The 12931-nt window shown below is 56.4% G+C and overlaps 1 protein-coding gene across 1 annotated transcript in view; it reads left to right on the top strand.

The window, feature by feature from the left end:
- The window catches only part of LOC137455235 (hydrocephalus-inducing protein homolog), a 59211-nt gene extending 52737 nt beyond the window's left edge, over positions 1-6474 (top strand). The window contains exons 57-62 of the mRNA XM_068165856.1: positions 858-1050; positions 1855-1960; positions 2550-2813; positions 3430-3572; positions 4277-4495; positions 6009-6474. Coding sequence (XP_068021957.1) covers positions 858-1050; positions 1855-1960; positions 2550-2813; positions 3430-3572; positions 4277-4495; positions 6009-6167 — 1084 coding nt within the window. The 3' untranslated portion in view covers positions 6168-6474. The remainder of the gene's footprint in view (positions 1-857; positions 1051-1854; positions 1961-2549; positions 2814-3429; positions 3573-4276; positions 4496-6008) is intronic.
- The last annotated feature ends 6457 nt before the right edge of the window (positions 6475-12931 follow it).

Genomic DNA, 12931 nt, shown 5'->3' with positions numbered 1-12931 from the left:
AGGATCCCAGGGTGCAGGGGGGGTTGGAACCTCTGCAGAGGAGACTCCCCAAGCTCTCTGGGCAGCCTGCTGCAGGGCTCCAGCAGCCTCCCCCTCAAGATCCCCTCTGGGGCTGCTCTTCTCCAGGCTCAGCAGCCCCAGGGCTCTCAGCCTCTGCTGCCCACAGGGATGCTGCAGGGAAATCAGCAGCTGTGGCTCTGAGCTCCAGCAGAGCAGGGAAGGCAATGTCCTGCTGCAGCCTGCAGCAGGGACTGTGAGGGCAGTGGGACATTGACCCAGGCTGCCCAGAGAGGTGGGAGCTGCCCCCTGCTCAGCACCACTGCAGCTCAGGTTGGTTGTGGCTCTCAGCAAGCTGCTGGAGCTGCAGCTGTCCCTGCTGCCTGCAGGGACAAGGATTGGCTGCAGTGGCTCTGTGCCCCGAGGCAGCTGCCCTTGCTGCCTCCTTGCTGCTGTGCTGAGGAGGTGATCTGCTGGATCTCCTGGGGGGCAGGAAGAGCTCTGCTGCTGAAGGAGCCATTGGCTCCCCTCTGACAGAGCTCAGCTCCTCTGCCCTGGGCCCCCTGTGTGGCCTGGGCCTGCCCTGCCCTGGCCCAGCCCTTGAGGGGCTGAGCTGGGGCCAGGTCCAGCAGCTTGCTGCCCTGAGGAGCAGCTCCTTGGAGATCAGCTCCCTGCTGGGGTCACTGAGTTGTGCCTCTGGCTTGGCCACTTCCTGCCGCTCCGCTCCTGCTGCGGGAGGAGAGGAGCCAGGGGGAGCTGTGTCCTGGGGGCCAGGAGCCCCAGGCAGGGCAAGGGCAGCAGCTGGCCCTGGCCTCCCTGCTTGCCAAGTGAGCAATGGCTCTGCTGCCCCTCTCCTGCAGCCCTGCAGCAGGCAGAGCACAGAGCCTGAGCTTCGAGATCAGCGGCGAGGGGAAGGTGCCGGAGGTGAGGGTCCTGCGCCCGGCGCGGAGGGACAGGAGAGGGAACCCCCTGCTGCTCTTCAGGAAGCTGCCCCTGGGGGCCTGGGAGAAGCTGCCCCTGGTCCTGCAGAACTCTGGCCCTGTCCCTGCCCAGGTGAGCAGCTGCTGAGGGAACTCTGCTCGGGGAACAAGGCTGCTGCTGGGGAGGAGAGGGCCCAGCGCAGCCCGGGGGGTGGGCAGGTGCCCCACGGCTCTGCAGGTGCCCTTGGAGCCCAAAGGAAAGCCTTGGCTTGTGCTCAGAGCCCCTCTGTGGCAGGAGGACGACCTCCTGAGCTTCTGCTGTGGCAAAGCAGTGGGCAGAGGCCTGTTGCCAGCAGCTGCCTCCAGGAAGGTGCCCTCAGCCCTTCCCTTGTGTCCTCCTCTCCTTGGCCTCGGCTGCTGCTGGCCTTGCCGCTCCTGAGCCAGCCCTGGGGCTTGTGCTGCTTCCTTGCTCCCTGCCTCAGGGAACAGCCTGGGAAGGGGCCTCAGAAAGTCTGCTGGAAGCCCCTGGCTGCCTTCTGCTTGCCAGGAAGGGAGTTCCTCTGAGAGAGGCTTTGGAGGGGCAGGGCTTCCCCAGGCTCCCTTCTCCCCTTTTGGCTGGGCTGGAGGTCATCCTCCTGTCCTGCTGGCACTGGCTTGGCTCTGCTCCTGCTTTACCAGGCTCTGCTGAGCCTCACTTGTGGCTTAGTCCCCTTGTGCTCCTCACTTTGGGCCCTCCTGTCCTGCCTGCTGCTGTTTCCATCAGCTCCCAGGGGCTGTGGAGCCTTGGCTTTGGTCTGGTTTCACTCCAGCCTTGTGCTCAGAGCTGTGTTGGAAGGGGGGCAGCACCCTGGGCTCCCTGTGGTGGGACAGCAGCAGCGTGGGCTCAGGCCCTGGGCCATGCTGTGCCCACCCCAGTGTGCTCCTGCTCTTTTCCCAGGTGCTGCTGGACCTGCTGGATGAGGAGGGAGCTTTCTTCTTGAAAGCCAGGCCCAGCACCAAGTGCCTCTACCAGGCTGTGGGCATGGAGGACTCTGCTGGAGAAGGTGAAGTCCTGGAGCATGAGATGTGCTCACCCCCCCAGGGAGAATTCCTCTCCTGCTGCTGGCTTGGCCAAGCAGCAAGCAGCTGCTGGCCCTGGGCTGTGTCCTGGGGCTCTCTGGGCTCTTGCAGAGGGACTCTCTGCAGGGTTGCAGGTTTCCTTCTGGCAAGCTCTGGGAAGTGTTTCTCTTCCTCTGGACATGGGGGCTTGAGTCCTGGGGGGCTGTCAGCACCTCAGTGGAGCATCTGAGCTCTCTGCTGCTGCAGGTGGGGAGTCCCCAGCCTGGCAGGAGGCAGCCCCTGAGCCCACAGCCAGCCAGCCAAAGCCCAAGGCACTCTTTGAGTCAGCTCTGCTGAAGGCAGGAGCTGGCTGGCTGCAGCTTGAGCCAGAGCTGAGTGCTGAGCTGAGCTGAGGGCAAGCAGCAGGGAGCTTGCTGCTGGGGTCCCAGCCTTGTGAGCCTGGGAGGAAGGTCTGGGAGCATTGGTGAGGCAGGCTGTGCCTAGAGGCAGCTGGGCTTGAAGCTGGGCTTCCTCTTGTGCAGCATGGCAATGTTTGCAGTGCCTCACCTGTCCCTGCTGTCCATCTCTGTGCAGAGAGGAAGCTCCACACTGCTTCCCTGCTCCTGCAGTGTGGGCAGGCAGCAGAACTGGAGGTGCTCTTCAGAGCCAGCCTGCCCCAACGCCTGGAAGGGAAGCTGCAGCTGGCAGTGCTGGACAACCCTGCTGGGGCCAGCACCATCAGGCTGCTGGGGGCAGGCTGCCAGGAGGACTTCAGCCTGGACAACATCCAGGGGCTGGTGGCAGACAGGGAGGAGGAGAACCTCCCTGAGAGCAGCCTGGAGGAGGACAGCCTGGAGGGTAAGAGGAGAGGCTGCCAGGCCGGAGCAGGGCACAGGAATCTGCAGGGCTGGGCTCAGGCTGTGCCGGCGCAGGGCTGGCCCAGATTTAGCAGCCAGCTGCTGTCCCCTGCTGGAGCCTGCAGAGCAGCCTTGCTTGGCAGGCCCAGGGAAGCTGGCCTGCCCAGGCAGGAGCTTGCAGGCCAGCAGGGAGGGCTCCCAGAGAGCAGCTTTGGGCTGAGGACCTCTGCAAGGAGGCCTGCCAGCCCCCGGGGTGCTGTGCAGAGCACAGCTGATCCTCTGTGTCCTCTGGGGGTGGACTGCTGCTGGCTAAGGAATTGCTCACAGCCAGAGGGCAGTGATCAGCAATGTCCAGATGGAGACTGGGGACGAGGGGTGTCCCTCAGGGCTCCATGCTGGGCCCAGAGCAGCCCTGCAGAGAAGGCCTTGGGGGTGCAGAGGGTGAAAGTCTGCCCAGGAGCTGCCCCCTGAGCTCACAGCCCAGGCCCAGCCACGTCCTGGGCTGCAGGTGCCAGAGGAAGGAAGGCTTGGAGAAGGCAGAGCCCTGAGTGGCTGTGGTGTAAGGGGGCAGCTGGGTCTGCCTGCACACTGAGACCTTTCTCTCTCCTTGCCAACAGCTGCCCCAGGGCACCACATCCAGTTTGGGGCCTGTGCCCTGGGCACCCCCTGCTCCGTGACCTTCAGCCTCACCAACCGCAGCAGGGAGCAGGCCCTGCGCTTCCAGTGGCTGCCTGAGGCCCCCTTCCACTTCTGCCCCCAGGTGAGCCTGGCTGTCTCTGCCCCCCTGCTGCCCACCCCCTGCCTGGCTGTCTCTGCCCCCCTGCTGCCCAGCCCCTGCCTGGCTGTCTCTGCCCCCCTGCTGCCCACCCCCTGCCCGGCTGTCTCTGCCCCCCTGCTGCCCAGCCCCTGCCTGGCTGTCTCTGCCCCCCTGCTGCTCACCCCCTGCCTGGCTGTCTCTGCCCCCCTGCTGCCCAGCCCCTGCCTGGCTGTCTCTGCCCCCCTGCTGCTCACCCCCTGCCTGGCTGTCTCTGCCCCCCTGCTGCCCACCCCCTGCCTGGCTGTCTCTGCCCCCCTGCTGCTCCCCCCCTGCTGCCCACCCTCTGCCTGGCTGTCTCTGCCCCCCAGCTGCCCACCCCCTGCCTGGCAGCTTCCCAGGAGCTACTGGGGAGCCACCAGGGAGCAGTGAGAGCTCCTTTCAGTGCCACCCAGGAGATGCCCTCCCTGGTTTGCTGGGGCCAGAAGAGGCTCCATGCTGTGGGAGGTGGCATCCTGTGGTGCTGTTCCTCTCTAGCAAAGCCCAGATGAATACTCAGTCAGATGCAGTTTCACACAGTCCCAGCATGCTGGGGTTGGAAGGGACCTCTGGGCATCATCAGTCCAAGCCCCTGCTCCAGCAGGGTACCCACAGCCTGCCTGGCCTTGGCAGTGATCCCAGGTTGGTCTTGGCTCTCTGCTTCTCCCTAGGTGGGGCACCTGCATGCTGGCTGTGCCAAAGATGTTACAGTCACCTTGCAGTCAGAAGTGGAGGTCACCTTCCAGAGGCACCCTGTGAGGTGTCTCCTGTCCAGGATCTGCTTCCAGCTGCCCCCAGAGGAGGTCCCTGACTGGGACGACCGCCTGGGCACCCTCAAGTGGGTGGATACCACCAGGGCCCCAGGTGCCAGCTGGCCTCTCAAGAAGAAGGTGAGAAGCACAGCAGCCAAAGCTCCCTGAGCTGCCCCAAGAGGAGCTGCTGCTGGCAGCAGATCTCCCTCTCTGCTGGCCAAGAGCTGCTCTTCCTCCTGGCACTGACTCCATCCCTGAGGGCAAGCAGCAGAGTGTGTGAGAGGGGAGGAGGCTGCTGGGGGCTCTGAGGGCTCAGCCAAGGTGGGGAAGTCTCTGACAAGAGAGGCTTTGGCCACAGGCAAAGCCTAAGCCAAGAGCTGAAGTGTTGCAGCCTGTGTTGGGTGGGAGCTCACAGTTTTGAACACATTTGCCCAGCCTGCTGCAGCTTGGAAGGGCCCTCTGGAGCTCAGCCAGTCCAAGCCCCTGCTCAAGCAGGGCACCCCCAGCAGCTTGCCCAGCAGCACAGGGGCCGGGGGGGTGGGGAGCTGTGCAGAGAAGGAGATTGCACAACCCCTCTGGGCAGCCTGCTCCAGGCCTCCAGCACCCTCACCCCAAAGCCTCTTCTCCTCCTGGGTGCCAGTTTGTGCCCATTGCCCCTTGTCTGTCCCTGGGCACCACTGAGCAGAGTCTGGCCCCAGCCCCTTGCCTCCTACCCCCTGCCCTCCACTTGAGCTGTTGGTCAGCACTGAGCAGGTCTCCATTCCCTGGAGGGCAGATCTCTCTCTCTGGTTCAGTGCCTTTGCACTCCCAAGGAGTTCAAGCCCCTGCTGCTTGCTTTGGGGTGCAGAGCAGCAGCAGCAGCACTCTGCTGTGTGTGCTGAGCAGCTCCCTGGCCCCTTGGGGCTGAGCTCTGAGCCTTGTCTGCACCAAGCAGGGCGGCAGAGCTGGCCAGGCCTCTGGAGAAGAGGGCTGATGCTTGGCCTCCACAGGCATCCAGGTCTTTCCCAACCCAACCCTCCTCTGCTGTTGGCTGTGGGCTCTCTGCTGGGGGGATCTCAGCAGCAGCTCCTGCTCTGCCTTTCCTGCTTGTCCAACACACTGCTCTTGGCTGCTGCCTCTGCCCCAGCTGCTGAGCCATTGTCAGACCTGGGCCCCAAAGCTTCTTGCCCAGCAGAGGGACAGCACTCAGAGACTTCCCAAAGGAGTTGGTTCCCAGCCCCCAGTGCCCTTTCCCAGCCCCCAGCAGCGTGGCTGATGCCCCACAGGAGACTTCTCTCTGGGAAATCCTTGCTGCTAGGACAGGAAGGAAAAGGAGCTGCTGGAGCTGCTCCTTCTTGGGCTGCTTCAGCCCCAGAGCTCCAGGAGGGAAACTGACTCCTGCAGGAGAGGCTGCTGGGTTTCTAGGGGCCAGGAAAAGCAAGGTCAGGCCCTGGGAGCCAGGGGCAGTCCCCAGGGCTGTGTTTGCAGCGCTGGTGGCTTTGGCCAGCAGGTGACCCCCAGCCTCCAGCAGTAGGCTCTCCTGCTGCCCTCTCTGGGGGCTGAGGCCTGGGGATGGCCTTGGTGGCCCCTGGGTGTGGCTGCTGCTGGAGGCTGCCTGCTCAGCCTGGCTCTCTGGGCTCTGCTCAGTGACTCTTCCCTCTTCTCTTGGCAGGTGCTGGAGCCAGAGGCAGAGCCAGCTCACACTGTGCTGGAGGGCAGCAGCCGCGAGGTGCAGCTTCTCCTCAGCGCTGTTGTCACCGGCGCTGAGCTCCAGCTGCCCCCAGAGGAGCTGGGGAAGCCTTCCTCTGCCTCCAACCCATTCAGAACATAAGGCTCCTCCTGCTTCAGAGGCAGCTTGGAAACATGGAGCTGAGTCACCAAGGAGTCAAGATCATTTCCCCTCGTACTTGTGACAATTCCATAGTCATTCTGGAGCATGTAATGCCAGCATTTGTCATTCATCACTTTCTGTCAGAGAATGTCTGTCTCTTTTTTTTGTCCTTCTTGTTCACTATTTAATTTGTCAGTAGTTTGTGGTGTGGGTTTTTTATGTGATTAAAAAACACCATAATAAATATGACATCAAACAAATCATTCAGAGCTAGCCAAGGATCTGTAACACAGCTCCACATCTCTAGTAGAAAGGAACGTCTCTTTGCTTTCAATACAGGCAAGCCAATCCATTACGAACTGAGACCACACCTAAGCCTCTGCTTCCTTCTCTTCTCTCCAGACTCCATCTGAACAATCAGAGTGCTTTATGCTTGTGTGTGTGCCAGTGCCTATTAAATATGCAAACTAATACAACACTAAAACTCCCGCCATTACCACGTTCAAATCCTCCCTTCACTTGCAAATCAATTTATCTGCCTACAGCTCCGTCCCAGTCTGTGAATAACCCTCCTGCAGCAGACCGCTCCACCTCCAGCCAAAGAATCCAGAGCAAACCCACTTTGCTAAGGGTGTTTAAGTACCAACAGCTAGGACATTATCTTCTTATCACACCGTAGAACAGGGGGTAAGACAACAAAAGCAGCAGCAGGACGACAGCTCTTGTTCTCGCTTCGACACAGCTTACTGCCTTAAACAGCCTGAGCACTCTCTGATGGCTTTCGTTGCTACTTCAGTTCATCACAAAACAGAGGTGTTCAGCCAAATCCTGCTTCCCAGCACACTTAGTATGATTATCCTCAGGCTCATTTTTCTTCCCACAGTCTGCATATGATTCACATGAAGTATGCAGAATAAATGGGATCTCTTTATATGCACCTAAAGACCCTCTAATGATTTACTGCAGCACTGGTTGTGGAAGGTTGCTGCAGTCTGTAGCTGGAGTCTAAGCAAAGCAGTGTCACTTATCAAAAGGAACTAAGAAGTGCTCCTCTTTAACCCAGCAGTGTGCACCAGGAATGAAGAAGGAAGGGAAAAACAGAAAGAGAAACAATAATGAAAATAAAGAACTAAACCCAAACCAGCCCACAGCAAACCAAACACCCAACCAGCACTTTCAAACATGGCTACTCAGCTTTTGGCTCCCAAGCTGCAGTTCCAAAGGTGCAGCAGTGGGCTGCGTGTTACAGCTGCTGAGCCCACACAAGTCTCAGTGCAGCCAATGGAAATCAGGAGCTTTGAAACTCAGGGCCCTGAATCATGGGATCTAGTTTTAAACCTTCATTTCTATCATCCACGAGTCTCTCACTTGTCAGGTGCCTGCAATAACAGACATGCCATTTCATAAGTGTCCTTTGTTTCAACTAAGCCAATGGAAACAAGGAAACAAGTAGGAGAAAAGGTCCCAAGGATCCCAGTGCTGCTCTGTCACCAGCAGCAATGCTCTGTAGAGGCATCAAAACCACTGCTGCTGGAAAAAATAAACCAGCCTAAAAGGACCTTTAGGTCTGAAGGAAGTATGAAAAAGTTGGTTTGGGCACTGATGGTTTGAGACCTCAATTATCTCTGTGAATTTACCAGCACTGCCTGAGCCCACTAAGGCTATGGAGAAATGGAAATATTGCCACTGTGGATGCCTGTGCTGGAAAGAAATATTTCCTACAACAATTCATGCTGGGGAAGGGAAAAAAATCATCCTCTTCATTTCAAATGTACAGAACATCTAATCACATTCCCTTTGATATTGATAACTGCCATAAGATATGTTTCCATTGCATGCTGGTGGCTTTTTAATATCATAGCTGTTAGAGCCGAAATCAACTGGCCTTCCAGCAAGCAAAACCAGCGTCAAACTCAAATGGGATTCCTTACAAAGGTCAGCACATTTACAGGAGAAAAGAGCTTGCCCAGATTGTGTCCCCTGAAGCAGCAGGAACGCAGCCCTTTAATCAAGCTCTTCCTTCTTGTATTGAAACAATTATGTTAATGTCATTGCTGTAGAGCCACATGAATCCTTAAAACGAGCCCAGGTAATATCCTTTCTCCTGATTCCAAGGTAACTTTCTGGCTTTCATTATAAGTCAATTAATATTAAGTAATTTGACTGATTAATTTTAATTAAACCTGTTGAAAATTGCTTTTCCTTCAGCAAGTGAAGATGAGGCTCGAGTGCGATCGTCAGGAAGAGAGGAACGGGGAGGGGAGAGACAAACCCGGACTTTACAGCCAGGCGAGAAGATGTCTGAAGAAGGGAAAGGGGAAAGGCATGGCAGCCTCAGAGAGCCTCGGCACTGCGCGGAGGAGGCGGCATCGACCGCGCAGCTCCGTGCCCGGGCCGAAGGCGAGAGCTGGGCCCGGCCTGCCCGGGGGCACCGGGGCAGGAAAAGTTCGCTTGGGCGGCGGCGGCGGGGGCAGGAGCCAGCGGGCGGACCGCGCTTGTGGGGATGTGGGGTGTGCGTGTGCGGGGCTGTGTGTGTGTGTGTGTGCGCCAATCTCCTCCCAACACCCTGCTCTCCCCCCCCCACCTCCCACCCCTCCCCGCAGCGATTCCTGCCTCCCGCAGGTCCCCCGAGGCACATCTCGGGCTCGCCGCCGCAGCCGCGCAGCCCCCGCGCAGCCCCGCACCCCGGGCCAGTTGCAGCAGCTTCAGTGGCATCTCCCTGCCCGCGGACACGCACGCACATTCACACACGGATCCCAAACCGGAACCGCAAAGCGTCCCCGGGCTCAGCCCCGAGCCCCGGCCCCGCAGCCGCCCTGCCCTGTTCGGGGGTGCAGGGGGGTGGGGGGTGGCTCAGCACCCCGGGCTGCCCCCTTCCATCCCGACCGCCTCCCTCCATCCCGGCTCGGGCTCGCCCCGCACGCCGAGAGCATCAAAGGAGTTACCAGTTCACGGCCGCTGTTCTGCAGCCGCAGCTGAAACTGTGATTCCCTGGATTCGCCTTCTCCGGCTCGCTCCCAGCCGAGGTTTCCCAATCGTGCCCCGGACACTTCCCAATTAGATCAATTTTTCTATACTTTTCTCCCCTTTCCTCGGATCGGGGCGAGGGGAGCGGGGAGCTGGAAATCCCCATCCGGAATTCAGCCTCATCCGTGCCGAGCCACCTCCATTTAAATCCGACCATCAGGCAAGCGACAGAATGATCAAACGCTCCTTCTCTCCGTCCGCAAGCAGATGATCCTACTAATCCAATAGATCTCCCCCGAGCCGAAATTGCCCTCCAGGCGAATCCCTTTCGCTTGATGGCCGGCGGGTGATCTCGGCGCCGCGACGGTGCCCCGAGGGGTGCGTGTGTGTGTGCGTGTGAGTGTGTGTGGGGAGGGGGGGGATGGAGGGTGGTCATCTGTTTTGGCTCCTGGATGCACGGCTCGCTCAAACCGCCGAGAACCCTGCTGCTGGATGAAGAATGGTACAAAGGTAGCCCCAGTGGCAGCGCGGCGAACAGCGCGGCCAGCCCCGGCCCCGTTCCGCACCGCCCCGGCCCAGCTCCGCCCCGCCCCGCTCCCCGCTCCGCACCGCCCCGGTCCCCACCAGACCCTGCCTCCGGGGAGAAAGCCACGGCAGAAAAGTAGGTTTGGGGGTGCCCCTGGGGTGGTTCCTTACAGCCGCAGGAAGCCCATGCACCCTTGTGTAGAGAGTGGGGGTGTAAAGTGTTGCCAATGGGGGATCAAAAGGCTGCAGACACACCTGCATGCTTATTAAATGATACCTGTGTGCAACACTCCATTCTTTCACACAGGTATAATTAAGAAACCATGATCTTACTTACTAGACTGTCACTGTCTGCACACAAGATATGTGACTCTTACTTTTTTTCCCCCATGCAGCTGCTTGAAATCTTCAGATTATTTTCACTTGCCTGCTTTCTGGCTTTAATTGAGGAAAAAAAAACTATTCTCAGACCCTGGCCTTCATGTTTTCCAGGAGCACAGCAGAGAATGAAAGTTGATGGCTCAGGGTATGTGGGGAGAAAGAAGGCCACATCAGAAAGGAAAGGAAAATAGTCCTCTGAATTCTGAAAGGTCTATGCATTTAAGAAGAGCCACAAGCACACACTAAAAGATGATAAGCATCCTAAGTTAAAGCCCTTGCAGAGGGCTCAGTAACATCTCCTGTTCCTTTAGGAGACACTTCCCTTCACACTGTGTTCAAATCTGTATTTTGTTGTGTTAATATCCACCTCGCTTTAAAACATTGACACTAACCAAGCAGAGAACACCCACTCCTGTTTCCAGGCCCAGAGCCTCAGGCAAGGTCTGCAGGTTCCCAGTAATTTGCTAAGCTTTTACACCCCTCACCTGACAGCACATCCCAGTGGAGCCAAGGCTAGTCCCAGCCACACCGGGCAGGATATTTACACGTCCCGCAGTCCCACTGAGGATCTCTATCTACATGTCCATGGCAGGAGTGACAGGGCACAGCAGCAGTTTATCCTGTGACATTTATGTCTGCTGCAATAATAGTGGCCTGGGCAGATTTTTCACCTGCTAAATATCAATAATTATGATAGCCTATGGTCAATTTTCCAAGTCCAGCATCCTTCAGGACTGTGACATTTAACTCTCTCACTGCTACTGAAAGCATATGGCTCTCAGGGAGATGGGAAGCAAAGTCAGAACACACTCTGCTGACAGAGCAATCCTGTGCATATGGCTCTCAGGGAGATGGGAAGCAAAGTCAGAACACACTCTGCTGACAGAGCAATCCTGTGCATATGGCTCTCAGGGAGATGGGAAGCAAAGTCAGAACACACTCTGCTGACAGAGCAATCCTGTGCATATGGCTCTCAGGTAGATGGGAAGCAAAGTCAGAACACACTCTGCTGACAGAGCAATCCTGTGCATATGGCTCTCAGGGAGATGGGAAGCAAAGTCAGAACACACTCTGCTGACAGAGCAATCCTGTGCATATGGCTCTCAGGGAGATGGGAAGCAAAGTCAGAACACACTCTGCTGACAGAGCAATCCTCTGCATGTTGTTATGTTATTCTCAGGGGAACACTAGAGGGGAAAAAAGGGTTTCAAAACTAGAAAGAAATATCAATCACTTGTGACCAGCCACAGATCAACCAACAGCCTCAAAACTATCACCAAAGAGGGTGGTACCAGCTGAGCTGTTCTGCCATTCTTCATCCACATAACACCCTGGAGTAGTTTCACCTTTGGGCTGGTTTTTACTCTGAACAAAGACATAACCACAGGATCACAGGATGTTAGGGGCTGGAATGGACCTCCGAAGATCATCAAGTTCAACACCCCCCCTGCCAGAGCAGGACACAGAATCTAACACAGGTTGCACAGGAACACATCCAGAGGGGGTTTGAAAGTCTCCAGAGAAGGAGACTCCACAACCTCTCCAGTGCTCTGTGACCCAGAGGTGACAGCTAATAACTTACTATCACTAGGTGAGCCATGGAAATCCTGGTGTGTACAGTTTTCTTCTCACTCCTTCAAGGATACATGTACCTCACCCAGGTTCCCAAGGCACCATGCCAAAACCCCTTTGGAGTGCTCCAAGAATCATTTCAACAGATTGCTTCCTGCTAACTAGGTGAAAAAAAAAAAAAATCTACCCATTTAGTCCTTCACCTTTTGGGGTTTTTTTTGGGGGGGGGGGATTTGGAGGGGGCAGGGCTGGGTGGGAGCTGATAATTTCCATCCAATTTGCTCCAATCCCACCTTTGGCCATCAAGCCTCCACCTGATGGTAACCCATCTTCACTTGTGCAGAAATGGCACAAAGCTGTGGTTGGAGCACATGAAGTTTTTCCTTACCTCTCTCTCACAGCAGTGATCTGTGAAATCAGTTCATACACAACATCATTTTTGTTCTGGCCTGTCCCCAAGGCTGAGATCCCTTTCCCTAACTTTCCTATTGTCTCTCACTCTCCTGCCTTCCCTTATGCTTCAACATTTCTCCTCACTTCTTCCGTCCAGGGACATCAGAGGAACATCTATTCATCCAAACTGTTGCTGGGGAAAGAACAGTACTGGCTTGTGGGTTGGGCAACAAGATTTGTCTTCAGCACCAGAAAGGATTGTGCAGGTTTAGAAAGGGATGTGGAGTTGGGAGAACAAAGTACAAGACTTCTCTCTCACTACTGAGATGTGATAGTAACAGCTGTGCCTGAACATAAATGTGGTAGCAATGCTGCCCAAGGCCTGCTGCTACTGTATTACTAGTATAGTTTCTGACACTGATGCAGCCTGCATCCAGTATGGCCTAGCTTTGAAGACCTCAGTGGCCTATACACACATTTATTTGTGCATAAGCACACACACACATATAGCTATAAAGTGTTTGGACTCATTTGAATGAAGGGGAAAATAGTTTCAGATTATTAGGATGTCACTCAATATGTTTTGGCATGCTGCAGATCAAGAAGTTACACTTGTATTGAAATCTAAGACATGCAAAACTGGTTTAAAGGATGCCATTAGTTACTGTTTAGTTTGGCTGAGTCTTGAGAGGGATGTGCTATCTGCATTTATTAAAGTAATGCAAAGAAAGATCAATTTCCATGGACAGAAAAGCCATGGAAATGTCAAAGGCCAGCAGTTGGCAATACCATGACATTGAACTCTGCTCCATTTGCTCTGGTTTAGGAATATAAAACCCTACCTATAATCCTTACCTAAGCACTTAACTTCTAAAAAGAGCAAAACACACAATCAAAAGCTAGAAGGAAAGAGGCTACCAATCAGC

This window comes from Melanerpes formicivorus, unplaced genomic scaffold, assembly GCF_026170545.1.
Source record: "Melanerpes formicivorus ecotype bairdi unplaced genomic scaffold, bMelFor1.0.p_v2 SCAF_93, whole genome shotgun sequence".
NCBI lineage: Eukaryota > Metazoa > Chordata > Aves > Piciformes > Picidae > Melanerpes > Melanerpes formicivorus.
Note: the sequence above shows the minus strand (reverse complement) of the source record. Positions and strands in the feature narration are given on the sequence as shown.